This window comes from Hypanus sabinus, chromosome 11 (genome assembly GCF_030144855.1).
Source record: "Hypanus sabinus isolate sHypSab1 chromosome 11, sHypSab1.hap1, whole genome shotgun sequence".
NCBI lineage: Eukaryota > Metazoa > Chordata > Chondrichthyes > Myliobatiformes > Dasyatidae > Hypanus > Hypanus sabinus.
The window spans coordinates 87808314-87833303 of NC_082716.1; the positions used below are offsets into that span (position 1 = coordinate 87808314).

A 24990-nucleotide genomic window follows, 5' to 3' on the forward strand; every position below is an offset into this window, starting at 1 on the left:
TTAGAGAATTGTTTAATGTATTTTTCATTAATATAAATATGATATATCTAATGCACAATTTTTTAGGTATTTACAAGTTAGGAATTTTCTATGAGATTTATTACCGAGTTATCCATTTGTCCATTTACCAAATATGATAGATGTTATTTTCCAGCTTAAACCATCTCAAAAAGGATTGATAGCCATTATATATAAACGGCTCATGAATTTACCAATGATGTCTAATGATAAGGTTAAATGTGCTTGGGAATTGGAACTTCAGGAGTCACTTTCAGATGATCAATGGAATAAAAATTATCATTTAGTCAACAATTCATCCATCTGTGCCCATCACTCCTTGATTCAGTTCAAAGTAGTGCACAGGGCGCATATGTCAAAAGATAAACTAGCACATATTTTTTCTAATATAAATCCCACCTGTGATGGATGTAATGCTGAGGTGGCTACCTTAACTCATATGTTTTGGTCTTGTATAAAGTTAAATAATTTTTGGAGAGATGTTTTTAGAAGGTTATCCAAAGTCATCGGTTTGGACCTACAACCTAATTCACTTACAGCAATCTTTGGGATCACTCCGAAGGAAGCAGGAAATGTTTCTGCTTCCGCTCAACGTATTATAGCTTTTTCATCTTTATTGGCTAGGAGAGCTATTTTGTTGTATTGGAAAGATCCTAATCCACCTACTGCTTTTTTTTTTGGCTTTCCTCCATTATGTCGTGTTTAAGCTTGGAGAAAATTAGAAGTCGGACGTCTGATACATCTTTTGAATTTGAGCAAACCTGGCGACCTTTCATTTCAATATTTTCATATGATTTAAATCTTTTTTACTTTATAACATAGAATATAGAATAGTACGACACATTACAGGCCCTTCGGCCCACAATGTTGTGCCAACCCTCAAACCCTGCCTCACATATAACCCCCCACCTTAAATTCCTCCATATACCTGTCTAGTAGTCTCTTAAACTTCACTAGTGTGTCTGCCTCCACCACTGACTCAGGCAGTGCATTCCACGCACCAACCACTCTCTGAGTGAAAAACCTTCCTCTAATATCCCCCTTGGACTTCCCTCCCCTTACCTTAAAGCCATGTCCTCTTGTACTGAGCAGTGGTGCCCTAGAGAAGAGGTGTTGGCTGTCCACTCTGTCTATTCCTCTTAATATCTTGTACTCTATCATGTCTCCTCTCATCCTCCTTCCCTCCAAAGAGTAAAGCCCTAGCTCCCTTAATCTCTGATCATAATGCATACTCTATAAACCAAGCAGCATCCTGGTAAATCTCTGTACCCTTTCCAATGCTTCTACATCCTTCCTATAGTGAGGCGACCAGAACTGGACACAGTACTCCAAGTGTGGCCTAACTAGAGTTTTTTAGAACTGCATCATTACATCGTGTCTCTTAAACTCTATCCCTTGACTTATGAAAGCTAACACTCTATAAGCTTTCTTAACTACCCTATCTACCTGTGAGGCAACTTTCAGGGATCTGTGGACATGTACCCCCAGATCCCTCTGCTCCTCCACACTCCCAAGTATCCTGCCATTTACTTTGTACTCTGCCTTGGAGTTTGTCCTTCCAAAGTGTACCACCTCACACTTCTCTGGGTTGAACTCCATCTGCCACTTCTCAGCCGACTTCTGCATCCTATCAATGTCTCTCTGCAATCTTCAACAATCCTCTACACTATCTACAACACCATCAACCTTTGTGTCGTCTGCAAACTTGCCAACCCACCCTTCTACCACCACATCCAGGTTGTTAATAAAAATCACGAAAAGTAGAGGTCCCAGAACAGATCCTTGTGGGACACCACTAGTCACAACCCTCCAATCTGAATGTACTCCCTCCACCACAACCCTCTGCCTTCTACAGGCAAGCCAATTCTGACTCCACCTGGCTAAACTTCCCTGGATCCCATGCCTTCTGACTCTCTGAATAAGCCTAGCATGTGGAACCTTGTCAAATGCCTTACTAAATTCCATGTAGATCACATCCACTGCACTACCCTCATCTATATGCCTGGTCATCTCCTCAGAGAACTCTATCAGGCTTGTTAGGCACGATCTGCCCTTCACAAAGCCATGCTGACTGTCCCTGATCAGACCATGATTCTCTAAATGCCCATAGATCCTATCTCTAAGAATCTTTTCCAACAGCTTTCCCACCACAGACGTAAGGCTCACTGGTCTATAATTACCTGGACTATCCCTACTATCTTTTTTGAACAAGGGGACAACATTCGCCTCCCTCCAATCCTCTGGTACCATTCCTGTGGACAACGAGGACATAATGATCCTAGCCAGAGGCTCAGCAATCTCTTCCCTCGCCTCATAGAGTAGCCTGGGGAAAATTCCATCAGGCCCCGGGGACTTATCCGTCCTAATGTACTTTAACAACTCCAATACCTCCTCTCTCTTAATATCAACATGCTCCAGAACATCAACCTCACTCATATTGTCCTCACAGTCATCAAGTTCCCTCATTGGTGAATACCGAAGAGAAGTATTCATTGAGGACCTCGCTCACTTCCACAGCCTCCAGGCACATCTTCCCACTTTTTTCTCTAATCAGTCCTACCACTACTCCTGTCATCCTTTTCTTCTTCACATAATTGAAGAATGCCTTGGGGTTTTCCTTTACCCTACTCGCCAAGGCCTTCTCATGCCCCCACCTTGCTTCCTAAACCTCATGTATGCTGCCTTCTTCCACTTGACTAGGTTTTCCACTTCACTTGTCACCCATGGTTCCTTCACCCTACCATTCTTTATCTTCCTCACCAGGACAAATTTATCCCTAACAGCTTGCAAAAGATCCTTAAACACCGACCACATGTCCATAGAACATTTCCCTGCAAAAACATCATCCCAATTCACACCTGCAAGTTCTAGCCTTATAGCCTCATAATTTGCCCTTCCCCAATTAAAAATTTTCCTGTCCTCTCTGATTCTATCCTTTTCCATGATAATGCTAAAGGCCAGGGAGAGGTGATCACTGTCCCCCAGATGCTCACCCACTGACAGATCTGTGACCTGACCCAGTTCGTTACCTAACACTAGATCAAGTATGGCATACCCCCTAGTCGGCCTGTCAACATACTGTGACAGGAATCCATCCTGGACACTCTTAACAAACTCTGCCCCATTTAAACCCTTGTAACTAATCAAGTACCAATCAATATTAGGGAAGTTAAAGTCACCCATGATAGCAACCCTGTTATTTTTGCACCTTTCCAAAATCTGCCTCCAAACCTGCTCCTCATTATCTCTGCTGCTACTAGGGGGCCTATAGAATACCCCCAGTAGAGTAACTGCTCCCTTCCTGTTCCTGACTTCCACCCATACTGACTCAAAAGAGGAGTCACCCTTTCTGCAGTTGTAATAGTATCCCTGACTAGTAATGCCACCCCTCCTCCCCTTCCCCCCCCCCCCCATCCCTTTCAAAGCACTGAAATCCAGGAATATTGAGAATCCATTCCTGCCCTGGTGCCAGCCAAGTCTCTGTAATGGCCACTACATCAAATTCCATGTATGTATCCAAGCTCTCAGTTCATCACTTTTTTAAGTAATCTTTTTTCTTCTTCTCCAGGATGTTTCAATTTTGACCTGAAGGATTTTTCCCTTTTTTTTTTGTAATTATATCCTCAAAGAGAATGCCTTTTTTTTTTGTTTTAGGTTAGTTTAGTGGGGGTTTTTTTTCTTCTCAATAATAGAAATTTTGAGTCTTTTTTTTGAATTGTTAAGAGGAGTTGTGGTTACTTTTATATATTAGCTCAATATTATACTATATATGATTTTGACAGTGTATGCTCCTTTTTTTGTTTGTACTTTTATTGAAATAAGTGTTTGATTAACTTATCCTCTGATATGTATTTGTCTTTATATATTTTTTTAAAATAAAAAAAATTAAAAATGAATGAAATGAGATCCTGTCACCAGACACAGCCTCCATTAACTTCACCATTGTTCATGTCAGGCTTGTCCTTGCTAGATATTTTAAACAATAGAACAACTTGGCCACCTTTCAGTGTTCTACAACTGTACCAGTGACTAATAATAAAGAAAATACCTGCAAGGGCCTCCTCAATTTCCTCTCTTGCCTCCCACAAATTCAGAATATGCACTTTGTCAGACCCTGGAGATTAGTCCACCTTAATATGCTGTTAGGCTTCTCCCTCCTCCCTGGTAATATGAATGTCCTCCAAAATATCTCCAGTTGTTTCCTTTATCCCATTGTGGTATTGGTTCCCTGCCACAAAGCCCTAAAATTAAATGAAGACTTTTAAGCCCTATCCAATATGCAGTCAGTATCTATGGATACCCTTACGGTAGAGAGGTTATACTGTATCAACCTGCTCTTGAGAACTAACTTACTACGCTGTCTAGTCCCTGGGGCAAGATCCAGCTGCCAATGCCCACTGTTTGAGTGGTGGGTTCCCCTCTTTACCAAAGAGGAAATGTATCCAGCTAACAAAGTAGTTTAAACTGTTTATTTTATTTTTAATGATACACAATTAAATTTAACAGTTCTTAACACACATTGAACACTAATAGGAGACTTCAAATTTATTACAGATGTACAAACTACAAACTATTTCCCAACACAGGTACAATCTTTACAAACTAGAAAAACATACGAATGAGTTGCAGACAAACTGGTCGTCTGTCACAGAAACCAATGATTGAGGAATGAATTCTTTCTGTCATTCACCTTGTCATTCCTAACAACCCAATGCTTCTAATATTTATTCTATTTTCTACTAGATCACATCATCTGCATGTGATATTTTCCATATGCCTTTGCTGGGAATGCCATAAAAGCGTCTGGTGACAGAGATCCCAAACATCCATAATTAACACTATCGGGGATGACCCTTTGAGTACACAAACATCCTAACCTATAACTAGGTTTTATCTGCAAAGTGATATAACCCATATTGCATGTAGATGATGTAGATGAGAGGTCACATCACTTTGCAAAGTTGTGTTTCCAACTTATAACTGATTGCTGCTTGCAATTTACATTAAGATCTAGAGACTGGTTCTTGTTGACAACAAAAACATTGAGCAAAGAATATTTGTTAAAAGTTCAACTTTGTAACCAAGAAACCTGACCCTTTGGAAAAGTCTCACTGCTGTGCGAGAAAGCTGAGTTTAGCAATAAGCTTCTCAGACTCTGGAAAGTGAATATCCGTTACATTTTGAGCAATCATGATATTCTCCTCAGTAAACTCGGAGGAACAAAATTCATTAAAAATCCCACCATCTCTTGCAGCTCAAGACATAGGCAGCCCAGCTATTCTCACCAAAGGGACAAGTAGATGATTGGTGTAACATGAATATAAGGAAGGACAAGCCAATGATTGGGTACAAATGCAGATAGAGCAAAGAGTTAAATTGTTCCACAGAAACAACATCCAAAAGGGCAAAGAATGCAGGACTGAAAGTGCTGTATTTAAATGCGTGTAGCAGTCCGGTTAAGGTGGACAAACTCATGGTGTAATTAGAGATTTGTCGGTATGTCATTGTGGGCATCTCTGAGTCATGTTTGAAAGAAAAAAGGCATAAGCAGTGGTGTGTCTTTGCTGGTAAGAAATGGAATTACATCTTTAGAAAGACGTGGTGGAGTTAAGAAAGTACAAGGGTAAAAAAAACATTATGGGAATCATATATAGGCCTCCAAACCGCAGCCAAGATGAAGGGTTGAGATTGTAAAGGGAGCAGGAAAAAGCATGTAATAAGGGTGATGACACAATTGTAATGGGGGACTTCAATATGCAAGGGGATTGGGAAAATCAGGTTGGTATTGGATCACAAGAGAGGGAATTTGTTGAATGTCTATGAGATGGCTTTTTAGAGCAGCTTGGGCTTGAGCCTACTCAGGGAAAGGCTGTCTTCGATTGGATGTTGCGTAATAACCCAGATCTTATTAAGGAACTTAACGTAAAGAAACCCTTAGGAGGCAATGATCATAATATGATTGAATACATGCTGCAATTTAAGAGGGAGAAGCATGTATCAGTATCGCAATGGAATAAAGGGAATTACAGAGACATAAGAGAGGAGTTTGCCCAGGTGGATTAGAGGTGTACCCTGGCATGGATGACGGCAAAGCAGAGATGGCTGCAGTTTCTGGTAATAGTTAATAAAGTGCAAGATAGACATGTCCCACAGAATAAATTGTTCTCAAATGGCAGGGGTAGGCAACTGTGGCTGACAAGGGAAATTAAGGACTGTATAAAAGCCAAGGAAAGGGCATATAATGTAGTAAAAGTGAGTGGAAAGTTGAATGATTGGGAAGCTTTTAAAGTCTAACAAAAGACAACAGAAAAGCTGTAAGAATGGAAAAGATTAAATAGTGAATAGACTAGCCAATTATATAAAGCAGGATACCAAAAGTTTTTTCAGTGTATAAAGAGTAAAAGGGAAGTAAGAGTTGATATTGGTCCACTAGAAAATGATGCTGGTGAGGTAGTAATGGGGGAACAAAGAAATCAGTCTTCACTGTGGAAGACACTAACGGTGTGCCAGAGGTTCATGAGTGTCAGGGAGCAAGAGTGAGTGCCATTACTATTACAAAGGAAAAAATACTAGGCAAACTGAAAGGTCTTAACCTGGATAAGTTACCTGGGCCAGATGGACTACATCCCAGAGTCCTGAGAGAGATTGCAGAAGAGATAACGGATGCATTGGTCATGATCTTTCAAGAATCACTTGTTTCTGGCATGGTCCCAGAGGACTGGAAGATTGCAAATGTCACTCCACTCTTTAAGAAGGGAGGAAGGCAAAAGAAAGGAAATTATAGGCCAGTTGGCCTAACCTCAGTGGTTGGGAAAATGTTGGAGTCTATTAAGGATGAGGTTTCAAGGTACTTGGAGTCTAATGATAAAGTAATTCAAAGTCAGCGTGGCTTATGTAAAGGGAAATCTTACCTAACAAATCAGTTTGATAAATCACCGGGACTGGATAAGATGTACCCCAAACTACTGTGGGAGGCAAGGGAGGAGTTTGCTGAGCCTATGGCAATGATCTTTGCATCATCAATGAGGACAGGAAAAGTTCTGGAGGATTGGAGGGTTGCAGATGTTCCCTTATTCAAGAAAGGGAGTAGAGATAGCCCAGGAAATTATAGAACAGTGAGTCTTACTTCAGTGGTTGGTAAGTTGATGGAAAAGATCCTGAGAGGCAGGATTTATGAACATTTGGAGAGGTATAATATGATTAGGAATAGTCAGCATGGCTTTGTCAAGGGCAAGTTGTGCGTTATGAGCCTGATTGAATTTTTTGAGGATGTGACTAAACAGATTGATGAAGGAAGAGCAGTAGATCTAGTGTATATGGATTTCAGCCAGGCATGTGATAAGGTACCCCATGCAAGGCTTATTGAGAAAGTAGGGATCCAGAACTGGCTTGCCCACAGAAAGGAAAGAGTGGTTGTAGATGGGTCATATTCTGCATGGAGGCTGGTGACCAGTGGTGTGCCTCAGGGATTTGTTCTGGGACCCTTACTCTTTGTGATATTTATAAATGACCTAGTGGAGGGATGGGTTAGTAAATTTGCTCTTGACACCAAGGTTGGAAGTGTTGTGGATAGTGTGGTTACAGATGGACATTGATAGGATGCAAAACTGGGCTGAGAAGTGACAGATGGAGTTCAACCCAGATAAGTGTGAGGTGGTTCATTTGGTAGGTCAAATAGGATGGCAGAATATAGTATTAATTGTAAGACTCTTGGCAGTGTGGAGGATCAGACGGATTTTGGGGTCAAAGTCCATAGGACGCTCAAAGCAGCTGCACAGGTTAATGCTGTGGTTAAGAAGGCATACGGTGTATTGGCTTTCATTAATCGTGGAATTAAATTTAGGAGCCGAGAGGTAATGTTGCAGCTATACAAGACTCTGGTCAGACCCCATTTGGAGTACTCTGCTCAGTTCTGGTTGCCTCACTACAGGAAGGATGTGGAAGCCATAGAAAGGGAACAGAGAAGATTTACAAGGATGTTGCCTGGATTGGGGGGGTGGGGGAGAGAATGCCTTATGAAAACAGTTTGAGTGAACTCGGCCTTTTCTCCTTGGAACATCAGAGGATGAGTGGTGACGTGATAGAGGTGTCTAAGATGATGAGAGGCATTGATCATGTGGATAGTCAGAGGCTTTTTCCCAAGGCTGAAATGGTTGCCACAAGAGGACACAGGTTTAAGGTGATGGGGAGTAGGTACAGAGGAGATGTCAGGGTAAATGTCTTTTACGCAGAGTGGTGAGTGTGTGGAATGGGCCGATGACGACAGTGATGGAGGTGAATATAATAGGGCCTTTTAAGGGACTCCTGGATAGGTACATGGAGCTTAGAAAAATAGAGGGCCCTAGGTGATTTCTAAGGTAAGGACATGTACGGCACAGCTTCGTGGGTCAAAGGGCCTGTATTATGCTATAGGTTTCTATGTTTATCGATTCCATCTTGTTCTTCAAACTATGTACCTCTTTCTCCTTTTGCAAGATAATCTCATGCTGCTGCTTCAGTCCTGCAGCCAGCAGCTCGAAAGCACCCCTCCAGCTCCCTTTCCTCTAGGGGAGCCCCGCCTTATTAAGTACGGACACGATGTGATGTCCGATTTTCACTCACGACTCCAACTTATCTCACCACTCTATGGGCGTCCTGTAGTCCAGCAGTAGGTTGGTGAGACTCCCAAATTCCCCAATCAACCAAGGGAAACAAGTCCTTATCTAAGCCCCCCCCCCCCCCACAAAGTTAGAAAACTATGATTCCAAACATGTAGTAACACTTCTAACTCAAACAGGTACTTTGTTAAGTCCCAAGTTACAAACCTATGACACTATACTTTCAACAAAGAGGTACTTAGCTAAATGTGTGCACGGGCCCTCCTAGAGTCAGACTGTCCTGTGCACACCATTCACGTGCCCCTGGGATACTTGAAACCAGAAGCCGGGGCTGTGACCCACAAATGGCAGAGAGGTGGCTCATCAATCGAACAGGCCTAACAGCGACTGGCACAGTGGAAGCAGATTTCGATTGGCCAGTAAGTTAACCCTTCATAATATAGATATACAAAAAGAAAAAGAACGACAAGAGTGGCTATCAGGCAACTGGAGGACAAAGAAATGGCAGATAAAGTTCACCATGGAAAATACCAGCTCTATGCCAGAAGTGAGTGTATTACAAAGATTGTAATACAAAGAATCCCTGTTACAAAGGAGAAGGTGCTTGGGAAGCTGAAAGGTTTGAAGGTAGATTGGTCATCTGGACCAGATGGGCTACAAAGAGGTAGCTAAAGAGATTATGGAGGCATTAGCAGTGATCTTTTAAGAATCAATAGATTCTGGAATGTTTTCCAGAAGACTGGAAAATTGGAATTGTCACTACACTCTTTAAGAAAGGTGGGCAAAATGCAGGAAATTATAAGCCAGTTAACCTAACTTAAGTGGTTGGGAAGATGTTGGATTCCATTATTAAGAATGAAGTTTTGAGGTACTTGGAGACACATGATAAAATAGGCCAAATTCAGCATGGTATCCTTAAGAAGAAATCTTACCTGACAAATCTGTTGGAATTTTTTGAGGAAATAACAGGTAGAACAGACAAAAGAGAGTCAGTAAATGTTGTTCTCTTGGTTTAGGAAGGCCTTTGACAAGTGCTGTACATGGGTTGCTCAACAAAATTAGAACCCATGGTATTACAGGAAGATACTAGCATGGTTAGAAGATTGACTGACTGGCAGAAGGCAAAAAGTGGGAATAAAGGGGGCTTTTTCTGGTTGGCTGCCGTTGACTAGTTATTTCCCAGGGGTCTATGTTGGGACTGCTTCTATTTACAATATACGTCAATGATTTGGATGATGGAAATGATGGCTCTGTGGCCAAGTTGTGGATGATGCAGACAGCTGTAGGGGCAGATAGTGTTGAGGAAGCAGAGAACCTGCAGAATGACAGCTTCGGAGAATGGACAAAGAAATGGCAGACATAATATAGTGCAGGGAAGTGTATGCTTATACAATCTGGTGAAAGGAGTAAAGCATAGACTATTTTCTAAACATGAAGAAAATTCAGAAATCAGAGGTGCATAGTTAACTTGCATGTTGAGTCGGTGGTAAGGAAGGCAAATGCAATGTTAGCATTCATTTTGAGAGGGCTGGATTACAAAAGCAAGGGTGTAATGCTGATGCTTTATAGGCATTGGTCAGATCACACTCGGGAGTATTGTGAATAGTTTTAGGCCACTTACCTGTGGAAGGATGTGCTGGCATTGGAAAGAGTCCACCAGAATAATCTTGGAAGTGAGTTTAGAAGAAAGAGGGTGGATCATTGAAACCTATTGAATATTGAAAGGCTCAGATAGAGTGAACGTGGAGAGGGTGTTTCCTATAGTGGGGGAAGTCCAGGACCATGGGACACAGCCTTGGAATAGAAAGACATCTATTTAGAACAGAAGTGAGGAGGAATTGCTTTAGCTAGAGGGTGGTGAATCTGTGGAATTTATTACCAAATATAGCTGGGAAGAATAAATCATTGAGTATACTTAAAGCAGAGATTGATAAGTTCTTAATTATTATGGGTGTCAAAAGTTATGGGGGGGGGGAAGGTAGGAGAATGGGGTCAAAGGGGATAATAAATCAGCCTTCATGGAATGGCAGAGCAGACTCAATGGGCCAAATTAGCCTAATACTGCTCCTCTTTTTTTTAATGGTCTCATGGATTTGCTCAATCCCAAACTCAGAAACCCAAAGTATACTTCCTTTATCTTGACCTTTCATCAGCCAGGATTCCCTATACTTGCCAGGTTTACCCTTCATCCTAACAGGAATATGTGGCTCCTGGACTCTCACTAACACACTTTTCATTCCTTTCCCTTCAAATAAGCTCACCCAATCTAAAATGCTAGATCCTATCTAATTTCTCCCAAAATTTGTCCTGCTCCGGTTTAGAGCCCTAACCAGTGGAACTTCCTTGTCTTTTTTCATTACTATCTTAAAACTAATAGAATCGTGGTCACTGGAGCCAGGAAGCTCCCTAACTGCCACCTCAGGTTTTGCCTGGCTTCGTTCCTCAAGAGGAGATGTAGGAACTTCCACAGATCGACTCAGGAACCTTTCTTGGCCACAACTCACGAATTCCATTTTTTCTAAAACTTATTCTGATTTAACTCAATATCATAGGAAATTGGTATTTGAAAAAATGTAAATTGTCATAAAATATTCATGCAGTTGCAAAGATATTCTTCAGTGGTTGATTAGTTCATTAATGGTAAATAAAGAGAACTATGCACAAAGCCTACTAAAACATGTAGCAATCCAGTCAAATTATTAAACAAAAATACACTGATTTCAGGTGAAATATTTGATCAAAATTCATTAAATGAGAAGTTGAATATTTCATATACAAACTGAATTTCCTACTTATTAGTTCCCTGTGCACATAGTTTCTCACAAACCCAGTCAACATTTAAATTTCCTGAAGTCATTTTTATTCTTGCTTACAGCCATTTTCTTCAATTTCCCTTTCAGGCCGAACAGGCAAAATGGCGTGAGCTATACGACTCCACAATCCACTGAACTTGTCAATGTCCAGGTCATTATATTGTCCACTTTCACTCGAGACGTTGAATTTCACCATGAGGAAATCATGAACTGTCTCTTCAAGAGCATCAAGGCTTAAGTGTGGATCTAGTCTGGGCTCATCGACTAAAACTGTGATCAGTAACGAGACATCCTTGAAGGCTGCATTTTCATGATCACAGTACTTGTAAAACAAAAGTGTAGAAGCAGGTGGGAGCTCCTGAAAATGATGAATAATGGCTGACTTTCTGCCTTCTCTGAAGCCCGATGACAACTGATTGTCAAGATCCAACTTCACTTGGTCACTGTTTAGAAATTTTTTATCAGTTCCATCAATTTCCAGAATCCTGGAGCTGAAGGACAAGGCATAAGCTCCAGCTATCCGACTTGTGAGGCACCGCATAGTTTCCTCTGCATCCCAGGCAGCTGCAAACATTAAGATGGATGGTTCAGAGTGCACGGTCTTGATAACTTGTTTCTGCAACATTATCCTGCTTCTATTCCATAACTGTTCTTCCTGATTGGGAAAACCCCTCTGAACTTGCTCAAAATTATTCAAGAACACGTGGAGTAGTTTATCGTCTGCAGGTTCCTGATTGCTTTGAAAATTCATCAGAAAGTAGGCGAAAAGAGGCACCATGAGAACTCCTATCCAGATAACACCAAGATCGGATTGTTTCCCTTTAAAAAGATGAAAATTGTGAAGATGTGCAGGTACCCAGGATAATATTAACACAATAGCAACAACTCAAAATGTAGTGTGAAGTTGCAAACTAAAAAAAAAGAGCTAATTCTGTAATATACAGTAAGTTAAATAGTCAAGCACAAAAATATTTCAAACAGGAAGAACAACACTAATAACTATTTTATTGTATCAAGGTGTTCAGAAGGTCTACATTACACAATAGATGCAAACGTATTGCAGAGTTTAATTGGGTATTTGTATGTTGAAAAACTGTTCCCACTGAGTGTATAATCGAATGAATCAGAATTAAAATCAGATTTATTATCACCGGCATGTGATGTGAAATTTGTTAACTTGGCAGCAGCAGTTCAATGCAATACATAATATAGAAGACAGAAAATAAATAAAATAAGATAATAATAATAAATAAATCAATTACAATATACATATATTGAATAGATTAAAAACATGCAAAAATCAGAAATAGTATATTAAAAAAAAGTGAGGTAGTGTCCAAGGGTTCAAAGTCCATTTAGGCTGTAGGCAAAAACAAAAATACTGAACTTAAAAACAGCCTATTCACCTCCAGCATTCTAGGCAAGTAATTACACCTTACTGCAGTAGATAGCTTTCTCCTTTAAATCCTTGTTGGCCCTTCCCCTTTACTTGCCATTCAAACTCATCTTTTACGTAGGTGTTTGAGACAAGGTTGGAATTTATTTAGCATTTCTAATTGCTTTCATAAATATGGTGATAAGCTATCTCTGTTCCAGCCGAAGTCCATGTAGTGATATTTAGACTCACTAATAGTCATATATTCCTCAATTCTGGAATCCGTGTGACTGAGCGGTGCCACTCCCACACAGCCTTTGCTCATCTTTCCAGGTTGGGAGTTTTGGAAGCGATATCAAAGAAATGACAGTGTATTTAGTAGATAGTGTGCAGAACAGCCACAGTGCACCACAGGAAGAAGGAAGAATCAGTTACATGGTACAATGACCTGTTCTTGGGAAGTGAGGGTGATGGCCAAGGCAGCATTAATTAGGCATCCCACCTCTACTTGAGAAAGTGGCATTACATTCTGCTTGAATTACTGCCCTGTGTGTTCTGGGAGTACTCCTGATTGAACCATTTCTGTCTAGATTTTACCCATCCCTCATTGCTGAGTTATTTTAGAAGCCAGATAAAGGTCAACCACAATGAAATGGGTCTAAGAAGATAGATTCAGCTGCCCCGTTGAATTATATACTACCATCATCTGTCTCTCTTTTAGGTTTTGCTACTTTTTCCTAATTGGAATTTGGTAAATCAGACATCAGATCTCTCTAATTTCCAAATATTCCTTAAGAACAGATATATTTCCGTATTGTTTTTACCTCTATCATGTTGATGTTTGTTGGCTTCTTCAGTAATATGTAACTTTGGCCCGCTTTCGATTGAACTCTTGGCACGTTTCCATTCTTCATTCCAGGATTCTGAATGAAAAGAACAAAATCACCAGGCGAGGTTAATTCTAATCAAAGTAATACACAGAAAATGCTAGAGGAATTCAGCATCTATGGAAAAGACTAAACAGTCAAGCTCTTGGGCCAACACCCTTCATTGTGATTGGGGAAAGGAGATGAGAAATCAGAGTAAGAGGGTGGGGGACGGGAGGAAGTAGGTGATCGGTGAAACCCGGAGGGGGGAGTAAAGAGCTGGGAATTTGATTGGTGAAAGAGATAATGGGCTGGAGAAGGGGGAATCTGATGCAAGAGGACAGAATACCACGGAAGAGAGCGAAGGAGAAGCACCAGAGGGAGGCGATAGGATGGTAAGAGGATAAGTTGAGAGAATGAAATGGCAAATATTGAAGGGGAGTGGTGGGGGCAATTTCTAGAAGTTCGAGAAATCGATGCCCAATTCTTGTTAATTCTAATCATGCAGTTTTCCAGTCCTGCACACAATAAAAAAAACTGATGTTTCAATCTGATCAACTACTTTCAGATAAGTTACCCATTTTTCTGTTTAGACATTCACATGAACTTGCATTTATTGTCTGTTCCTAATTGTCCACATGGAAGAGATAGGAAACCACTGTAATCAATACGGCACAAGTTCGCCACTGTTTTATTAGGCTGTTGAGGAAGTAGGTTCCATAACAATGAGGGAATAATTTGGAGACAGTGGTGTTCTCTTTTTATAACAAATCTTCAAGTGCTCTGAATATTTCATAGCAGTACAGACCTATCTAACTCAAACCTTCAACATACAAATCTGTCTCCGTTTGGCATCCAATTTTTTTCAGTCCTCCTCCTCCACCATCATCCACTATATCATCCTTTGTACTAATCCCTTATTTATTCATCTTTAATAAGCATCCTTCATTATTGAACTCTTTGTACTTCTTGCCACTTGAAAAGAGAGATTCCTGAGGCTATACGAGTCTTGTAGATCAAATCACAAAGTCCAGGACACATTTTATAGCCCTTATTCACTAATTTTATTCAAAGAATTTGTGTAGCTTGATAGCTTTGTTCCTCAAGACTGTTTAGGAAAGTTTTAATTCATTGCCAAATGAGTGCTACGATTTTAGGGAGATTGACTCTTTACTGATATGATTTTCTTCAAGGTGAATCTATTCTGAGGATCTCTTCCAATTTTAAGAAGGCTGCATTGCTCAAAGCTTGGGCAATTTGCCAGTGTGATAATCTATTGAGAGGACATTGGAGAAGCAAAGACTAGCAGATAGCTGACAACCTTTAATATTGTGTAGAATGTATTTGCTGCAAGGCATTAATTTTAGACTGGCTTAAACAAAAGTACAACTGAAGCTAAGTGTACAGCGCTTGTATTGACAGGTTAACCGATCTTAGATAGCATTAGAATTTGTGACCAAAGACTCATTCTTATCTGCTGAAACTTGCCTATCATTCTGAGGACCTCAGAGCTTTCTCAGTAAATTCTCTGTCACATTCTTGCATTGTTAAAACTGAAAGTCATCTGATCAAGAACAGAATATGTTGACCTTAATTATTTATTCACACGGGATGGCAAATGTGTGTTTAGTTCTTCCAGTGAGAACTGTGCTTACCAAATGGTGTGTAATCTAAAATGGAGCATTTTTAATTCAATGAGAAATGAGTTGTTATGAATACAACAGGCTCAACAGAAGTATGCCTCTGCAACTTCTCTCCATTTTACCTGAATTTGCTCTTTCATCCTGTGTTAGGTCTGGCTTCTTATCACATTGTGAACTTTCCACATCTCTTACTGGCTTCTTGTCACTGTGGTCTTCAGGAGTGGCTTCTGAGAGAACCCAAAAAAAATAGCCAAGAAAAATCAGTGAGTGTACCAAATATTGAGAAGTTTTTCCAATAAAACAAAGAGTCTGCAGCTTCAAGGTCCTAATGTAAAGGCAGAAAGGATGACTTTTTTGTTTGTAAGGCTATATGAACCATTGCACTATTAAGTGTGGCAAGATTTATGCTATCACAAGTCATAAGTTATTCTGAATATGATGTCATTGTTGACTTACGAAGTGGCAATATTCAAGTGCATACCTGCCAATGCCAAAAAGAACACTAATGTTGAAGTTGCCAAGCTACATTTATCTTTTGGGAGTTATCTTGTAATTGTCACTGTTGCTCCATCTTAGCAATTGATTGGGCAATGGTTCAAAGTATACTGCCTAGACTGGAATGTGTGTCCACAATGTTTTAGAGACATTTATGACAATGTCTACGCTGATGCAGCACGATCCTGTTCAATGAGACCACTCTTCAGGATATAATCGAAGCCCAGTGAAGAATCCTGGTTGAGGGCTCTCTTGTTGAAGGTCTATAAAATAGAGAGATTAAGCTGGCACTAAGACAAACAGCAAGCTCACTTTAATGTGTGATAATAATCTTACTTTCATTTCGTGTTTCTTTGAAAGGCTGACTTATAGTTAAAGGTATTCAGTAATCCAATACACAAGAGGGACATTATCTGTTGATGCACTGGAATTAGTATTGATCCAGAATAGAGTAAAACTGTTGACGTAGTTGTCCATGTTTCTTTTTCACTAATCAGCCATCCAGTGGGCCCCACCAATGTGATTCTCAAGCCACTGGAATTCTTCTCCAAACTGGAACTACAAGGTAATCTATAAGGCAGTATGTGTTTGTAGGATTTCAGCAGGTATTAGGTTTTGATAAGATCAGGCAAAGTAACTGAAGATTTTCACAACCTGGTGAAACTCATAAAAAATGTACCAGTTACATTTTTGAATTTGGAATGTTGCAAGGCCCCCAGTCACAAAACAGAAAACACAGAGAATGTTATTCAAATATATGTAAATATAACCATATAACATATAACCATATAACAATCACAGCACGGAAACAAGCCATCTTGGCCCTCCTAGTCCGTGCCGAACCATTAATCTCACCTAGTCCCACCTACCCGCACTCAGCCCATAACCCTCCACTCCTTTCCTGTCCATATACCTATCCAATTTTACCTTAAATGACACAACTGAACTGGCCTCTACTACTTCTACTGGAAGCTCATTCCACACAGCTATCACTCTTTGAGTAAAGAAATACCCCCTCGTGTTTCCCTTAAACTTCTGCCCCCTAACTCTCAAATCATGTCCTCTAGTTTGAATCTCCCCTACTCTCAATGGAAACAGCCTGTTCACGTCAACTCTATCTATCCCTCTCAAAATTTTAAATACCTCGATCAAATCCCCCCTCAACCTACGCTCCAATGAATAGAGACCTAACTTGTTCAACCTTTCCCTGTAACTTAATTGCTGAAACCCAGGTAACATCCTAGTAAATCGTCTCTGCACTCTCTCTAATTTATTGATATCTTTCCTATAATTCGGTGACCAGAACTGCACACAATATTCCAAATTTGGCCTTACCAATGCCTTGTACAACTTTAGCATTACATCCCAACTTCTGTACTCAATGCTTTGATTTATAAAGGCCAGCGTTCCAAAAGCCTTCTTCACCACCCTATCTACATGAGACTCCACTTTCAGGGAACTATGCACTGTTATTCCTAGATCTCTCTGTTCCTCTGCATTCCTCAATGCCCTACCATTTACTCTGTATGTTCTATTTGGATTATTCCTGCCAAAATGTAGAACCTCACACTTCTCAGCATTAAACTCCATCTGCCAACGTTCAGCCCATTCTTCTAACTGGCATAAATCTCCCTGCAAGCTTTGAAAATCCACCTCATTATCCACAACACCTCCTACCTTAGTATCATCGGCATACTTACTAATCCAATTTACCACCCCATCATCCAGATCATTTATGTATATTACAAACAACATTGGGCCCAAAACAGATCCCTGAGGCACCCCGCTAGTCACCGGCCTCCATCCCGATAAACAATTATCCACCACTACTCTCTGGCATCTCCCATCTAGCCACTGTTGAATCCATTTTATTACTCCAGCATTAATACCTAACGACTGAACCTTCTTAACTAACCTTCCATGTGGAACTTTGTCAAAGGCTTTGCTGAAGTCCATATAGACTACATCCACTGCCTTACCCTCGTCAACATTCCTCGTAACTTCTTCAAAAAATTCAATAAGGTTTGTCAAACATGACCTTCCACGCACAAATCCATACTGGCTACTTCTAATCAGATCCCGTCTATCCAGATAATTATAAATACTATCTCTAAGAATACTTTCCATTAATTTACCCACCACTGATGTCAAACTAAAATGAAAAACTAATCTGCATCTTCTCACCATTTTTGCTTTTAAAAGTCTTTTTGTATCCCTTTGTGCACAATTTGTGATAATCCAAAGAGGAGACATTGGGAAGCAAGGACAAAAAGACTGGTTAGCAAATTATTACGACACATTGGATGATCTTAGTTCTTGAACATACTTCCATGAAACCACAGAAGGAATCTTGAAGCTGATTGGTTATCAAATAAATAGAACTATCAGCTGAATCAAAAGCAGTCTACAGTTCTGTGGTTCTCCGGACATGAAAGCAAAATTTAAACTTAGATGATGCAACTTTTCGGCAGATTGATGAACGAGGCCCAGGAACTATCTGGAATAAGAGCAGGTGATTGGAAATCAATCCGAATTCCATTCAACATATTTTAAGTAGTTGAGTATGATAAATCTGTCACTTATCAGTGATGAAATAATCCCATAAACAGTATTGAAGCCTTTCTGAAACTCACTCTTAATCACAGAACTGCACGATATAGGTCATAGTGACAAAAGGCTTTCACTATCCTGCTCAAACACATCTAATATTTGCCATTCTTTAATATTCCATAAGTACTTTAGAGATTTAACTGTAAATTGCGTGTCTGCATTGAGAATTTATATTGGGAACATTGTGTGGAATCTGCTCACAGATAAAAACAGACAGAACTTGAAATATGCCTGGTCATGTAGGAAGGCAAAGCATAGGTAGAAAATTTCCTTCCTATTCTCCAAAACCTTGGGTTTCAAATTGGATTGAAAGAGTTCTCAGTGTTTAATGTGTCTGCAATGTTTTGTTGAGAACTGAACAGGCATCTGGTGAGGTATGACAAAGTACGAAATCCATAACAGCATTTTTGATTATACAACAGATAGGTGTGTGCATGCACATGTGTGTGGTGGGAGCAGTGTATCTGGCCCAACACAGGCAATTGAGCAACCGTACTGTTTCCATTTTACCTTTATTCTCTTCTTCAATGTCTATTTCTTTTGGATCCTTGGAGCAATTTGAGTCTTGCACATTTGTTGGTATCTCACCTTGTCTCCATTTTTCATTTGTGGGTTCTGAGGAAGCAAAAATAAAACTAAGAATGATTAGTGCAATTCCAAATACATACATGTTATTAATCAAAATGGTGCCAACTTGTAACAATGAACAATCTCTGAAAATATAAAACCTTTGCATAAACATGACTGCTGACCGAACTCTAGTCAAGATCCTTTCAAGAACACAAAAGATTCTGCAGATGCTGGAAATCCAGAGCAACCCACACAAAATGATGGAAGAACTCAGCAGATCAGACAGCACCTATGGAGGGAAATAAACATTTGGTGTTTCAGGCCCAGACCCTTCTTCAGGACCGGAAAGGAAGGGGATAGAAGCCAGAATAAGAAGGTGGGGGACAGAAAGGAGTACAGGTTAGAAGGTGATAAGCGAAGCCAGCTAAGGGGGAAAGTGGGTGGGTGAGGAAGAGGGCTGAAGTAAGAAGCTGGGAGGTGACAGGTGGAAAAGGTAAGGGGCCTGAAGGTGGAAAGTGATAGAAGGAATGGCACCAGTGGGAGGTGATGAGCTGTTGGAAAGGAAGGGCTAGGAGGGGAGCCAAGAAGGGGAATGGAAAAGCTGCCTGGAGCTTTATTGTCAACTGGACATAAACATAAAACAGAGCTTGACTTCTGTAATAAGAAGATGCAACCAGCTGGACAACTAGTAAATCAAGCACAGGAACCCACCCAATAAAACAGCAGTAATATGAATTAGTTCCCAGCTCTGTTCAAAACTGTTTCACTAATTTGTATGTTAATCTTGTACAACTCAGCAGGAAGGTAGTGTCTACAAAGAGTATTGGTGCAGTTCTGAAGCCAATTAAATGTTCTACCAAATTGCTAAACTTCATGGAAAATAACAGAGTACAGCCCTGAACCACGTATCAACCAATTACCTGGCTTTAGTGACATTCAGTGGCATGATCAAAATTTCTATCATCTTCAGCTAAAGCTTTCTCATTATTTCCCCATCTGTAATATATTATGATTACTTTAATCAAAGGTAACTTTCAACCAGATGGCAGTGTGCAAATTGCTTGGTGGAAAAAAAGGTGAGAATATCCTCCCTGCTCTTCCTATCCACTGTTTTAAAATGAGATTGAGAGAGACCTCAGCATCAAACATGTCTATATTCCTCGAAGTGGAACTCCTGGTGAGGAATGAAAAGCACAGACTTCATACCAGTGTATTTCTGATTATACTTTGAGATGGGGGTATGGGAGATGTGAGCTCAAAGACTGGCCCTGCAGCTCCTCTCCATCTTACCTTCATAATCCTCGTCAACTTCAATTTCCTTTGGATTCTCAGAACTTTCTGAATCTTGTTCATCAACCAATGGCTTCTCATCAGATCTCTCTTTGCCATTCAGAGGTTCTGAGGAAACTGGTGGAATACAGATAAGAATCATCAGTGACCAAATAGCGAGAAAGCTTCTTCAAAAATGGAAAAAAAAACACTTGCAATAATGGAAAAGCTTAGTGAAAGTTGAAATCTCTGTGAAAAAAAAAGACACAATTAAACATATCCTATCTGGAGTTCAGTGTTTTTGGTAAAGCTGTGATGAGGCATGGTGTATAGCAGGTTACTAGTGAGTAACTGGCTCTTGAAATACTGTCAACAACACCTTCTGTCAGACTGCTGAAGTTTGAGAACAGACTGACCGAATGGTAATTAGCTGAGTTGAGTAAATCTAACACTTTGGGAACAGGACATACCAAGCAATTCTCCACAATGACAGTGTTCCAACTGCACTGGAACAGCCTTCTAGAGGCACAGGTAAAACTGGGATGCTGTCTGAACCCCTATCCTTCATTTTAACAAAGGCTCTCTGCTGATTCTTGATATCACATGCAGTGAATCAAAGTGCCCGGGCACAGGCATCTGTGATGTTCATATTTGATTAACCAGAAAGACAGATGAATCAAAATCAGCAGGCAGAAGCAGAAAAGCAGTAAGCTTGCTTTCACCATCTATAATCATAAAGTCATGTAATGTTGACCGGAGTTTGTTTATTAAGTGATTAAACAGGATACGTATTATCTCATTTGCAGAGTTGCTGGCTAGACTTATGATAGCTTAGCAGATGCAGTTTGCAGCTAGGATCAGAGACTCACACTGAAGCAAGTATGAGGCCTACAACTTTATTGTTGAGTGCTTCCATCGAGGTAATACTGTAAAGGCAGGCATCTGTAAATATAAATACTGTAAAGAATTGTGCTTGGTGACATAAAAAGGGAATGGATGGATGAGAATGTTCTTCCTGCTCCCAAATGAGATTGACGAAACTCGGAATTAAACATGGGGCCCCATTTCTCTGCTGCAGACTCTACATGGCATCTGGTGAGGAATCAGACAGCACATAGTCCATACTGGAGTATTTTTGATGAAATGAGAACTGAATAGACAAGAGCAATGCATTAGACCCAACACAGGGAATGCCGTGCAACTCCTCTCCATTTTACCTTCATTCTCTATCCCAACTTGAAGCTCTTTTGGATCCTTGGAACACTCCGAGTCTTGTGCATCCCTCATTGGCAGACTGTCACATCTCCCTTTCTCACTGACAGGTTCTAATGGGGGAAAGAGAGAATCAGAATTAGGTTTATTATCACCAGCTTGTGTCATGAAATGTGTTAGTGTTGCAGTAGCAGGACAATGCAATGCATGATAACGTAGAAAGAAACAAAGTAAATGTAAATATGTATTATATTACATAGATTAAAAATAGTGCAAAACAGAAATAATAAAGAAGTGATGTAGTGTTGGTGGGTTCGATACCCATTTAGAAATCACCTGGCAGAGGGGAAGAAGCTGTTCCTGAATCGCTGAGTGTAAGCCTTCAGGCTTCTGTACCTCCTTCCTGACAGTAAAAATGGGAAGAGGACATGCCCTGGGTGGGGCACACACTCAGCAATTCAGGAACAGAGGCCACTGTGATGCCAACTCTGAGTGAACTGCAGAAGTCAGTGGCTGCAACTCGAGATGAAGTTCATGCTCCATAATCTCTAAGCTCTGGCACAAAAAGGGGATTTATGAAAGAGTGGCAAGGAAAAAGCCTTGGCTTAAATAAACAAAGAGCATGTCCTTGTCCTTAAAGACTTTGCAAAGTGTCACTTAGAAGACACTGTAAAGATGTGGGAAAAGATCTTGTAGTCAGATGAAACAAGTGGAATTTTCTGGCTCAACCCTAAGTAGTACATGTGGCATAAATTAATAGTGTGCATCAGCCAGGTAACACCATTCCTACTGGTAAGTATGCTACGGGGATGCTTTACAGCAGCAGGAATTGGAAATCTGGTTAGGATTGATGGGAAGATGAATGCTGCTAAATACGGAGAGATCCTGGATAAAAACCTGGCAGCCTCTGCCAGGAAGCTTAAACTGGGGAGGAAGTTCGTCTTTCAGCAGGACAGTGACCCAAAGCACAGTGCCACAGCGACCATGGAGGGCTTAAGATAAAGAAATTGATGTCCTTGAGTGGCCCAGTCAGAGTCCTGACTTTAACCCAATTGAATATCTCTGGCAAGACCGCAAGACTGCTGTCCACCGCCGCTCCCTAACTAACCTGGCACAGCCTGAGCAATTTTTCAAGGAGGAATGGGCAAATCTTGCTCCATCATGCTGTACAAAGTTGGTAGACTTATCCAAAAGACTACTGGCTGTAATAGCTGTGAGAAGTGGTTCAACTAAGTACTGAGCAAAGGGGTGAATACTTTTGAACTGCTGATATTTCAGTTTTTGAATTTTTAGTTTTTCATGTTGTATAATTTTCCGTTTTTTGGGCTCTGCTGTAAAAATAGGAGCATAAGATGCATAATTAAAAATTCACAGTGAAATTGATCAAAATCCTTGGGTGTAATACCCATTGAGTGGCATGCACAACACTTCCCTGCCGCTGCCTGCAAGGAACGTACGTTCTCCCCGTGACCACGTAGATCTCCTCCCACAGTCCAAAGACATACCGGTTTGCTGACTGTTCATCGACAGAACTAGATTAGGAAACTCACTATGCAACTCGCGTAATCAAAACTCACACTTTATTGTCTCTGCACGAACAACATTAACAACTATGTTGACCCCAAGCCACAACTGACAACATGACTTCTACTGTTTCCTTTGTACCAATACTCACTCAGACCACTTTTCCAATTTACAACATAGAACTAGGAGATCTCTTGTTGGCCAGATGACCGATCCTTCTTCCTCCCAGCCCCTGGTGTGGGGGTTCTTCCTTACGATGGTGGGTCTCTTGAGAGAGGTATCGCTAATACCACAATCAAAGTGTCCACTTTAATATTATTCCTTACCAATTCAAATGTTATATTCCAGTGTCATCGGCTATAAGTCACATGTCTGACCTTTAACACCTTTATATTGCCTCTGTTCCCAGTCTACATCCATCTATTGCCCTCTCCCCAGCAAGTGACAATTGGTAATGTATGGCTCTTTGTTCTCACTCAACAACTAGCTTGAATCACACAAAACAGATTCAGACCCCAACAGTCGAAAACTTGCATGTTATATCCAACCAAAGAACACTTCACAAATAACTTATCTGAAAATGATCCCTAGTTCAGCAGATTTTCTGAGGCACCATTGCATCAACTTTAAAACACTGATCAAGCCAAGCGACTAACTCACAAAATGGAGTATACAGTATCTTCATAAAATGGCAGCCTCCATCTCCTCCCTCATGGTAAGAACAAAGGCAATTGGTCTATCTGCTTCACTGTCCTTGATTCATTTGATTTTGGCAATCTCTTCCATATTTTAAATCCACCATGGCCAACAGGTTAGTCAATTAATTGGTAATTGTAAATTGTCCCGAGATTAGATTAGGATTAAATCGGAGTTGCTGGGTGGTGCAGCTTGAAGGGTTGAAGGGCCTACTTCACGCTGCATCTCAATAAAATAAAATAAAAATTTTTTAAAAATGATATGAACAAAAGGTCTGAATACTTTTTCAAGGCACTGTATATAAAGTAATACATACAATTCATACTCGTCACTCTCTAGTAATTCAAATATATTTAATTCCTTCTACATCACTTACATCACTGCATGTTCTAATGTTTCAGTTACTACTGCCTTTGTATTTGTGTTTAGTTTTGCTTTACAGCTTGAAACATGACGGGTCCAACATCCAACTGGAACCATGTTCCTCACAAACACACATCTCCTCACTACTTTACCGTTCTCGGAAGTGGGCTCCACCTGCGAGATTTCCTTTGGCAGCTGGTTGTATCCACACTCTTCATCTGGGCTTTCTGAAATAAAGACAATAATTAATTAACTTTAATTCATACAAAAAGTTACCAAGTAAAATAATTCCCTTCATTACAATAGGACAATGTACCTTTAAATGTTGTTTTACTCACAGGACATGGGCTGCCATTTCTTTAACCACTGCAGGAGGTATACTAAGATTTATTTCCAAGTTGGAGCAATTTGTCATTTGGTTTTCCCATGCAATTGCAAACCTCGTCTTCTAGGTGGTAAAGATTGGGCATGAGGAAGAACTCTTTTGAAATTAAATTAATTTGGACCTCGGAAAAATATACTTTGCCACACTTTCCAATAGGGAAGATGTGCTTCTGTTGGAAAAGTGGCTCCAATTTAATGACACTGTAGTTTTCTTAACAGAAAAATATTACATGCCTGATATGTTTGTGATCATGTTGCCTCACTGATTGACTCTAAGTGGCTATTTTACATTTTGTTATGATAAAGTTAAACAGTCTGAAGGCAGCAAGAGCAAGGCCGAATGATGGCCCAGCAACACAGAGAGAGAGAGAGAGAGAGAGAGAGAGAGAGAAAGAGAGAGAAGCTACCTACCGCGCAGCTCTCTGCCGTCTGGGTGGAGCTTGCACGTTCTTTCCATGGCTGTATGAGCCAACTCTTGTTCCAACCACCCCAGGTGCCGTCACACCACAAACTATATGGCCTCTAGCTCTGACCTCGGACACCAGCAGCTCTAGG

General features: G+C 40.5%; 2 protein-coding genes across 3 annotated transcripts in view; one reads left to right on the forward strand and one right to left on the reverse strand.

Moving 5' to 3' along the window:
* The window catches only part of LOC132402175 (torsin-1A-interacting protein 2-like), a 98773-nt gene that overhangs the window by 62366 nt on the left and 11417 nt on the right, over positions 1-24990 (reverse strand). For both annotated transcript variants that reach the window (XM_059984852.1, XM_059984853.1), the window contains exons 2-7: positions 24204-24278; positions 21474-21581; positions 20278-20394; positions 18928-19032; positions 15435-15539; positions 13628-13726 (exon numbers count right to left, since the gene is read on the reverse strand). In XM_059984852.1, coding sequence (XP_059840835.1) covers positions 13628-13726; positions 15435-15539; positions 18928-19032; positions 20278-20394; positions 21474-21581; positions 24204-24278 — 609 coding nt within the window. The remainder of the gene's footprint in view (positions 1-13627; positions 13727-15434; positions 15540-18927; positions 19033-20277; positions 20395-21473; positions 21582-24203; positions 24279-24990) is intronic.
* The window catches only part of LOC132402176 (uncharacterized), a 56364-nt gene that overhangs the window by 13095 nt on the left and 18279 nt on the right, over positions 1-24990 (forward strand). The window lies entirely within an intron of this gene.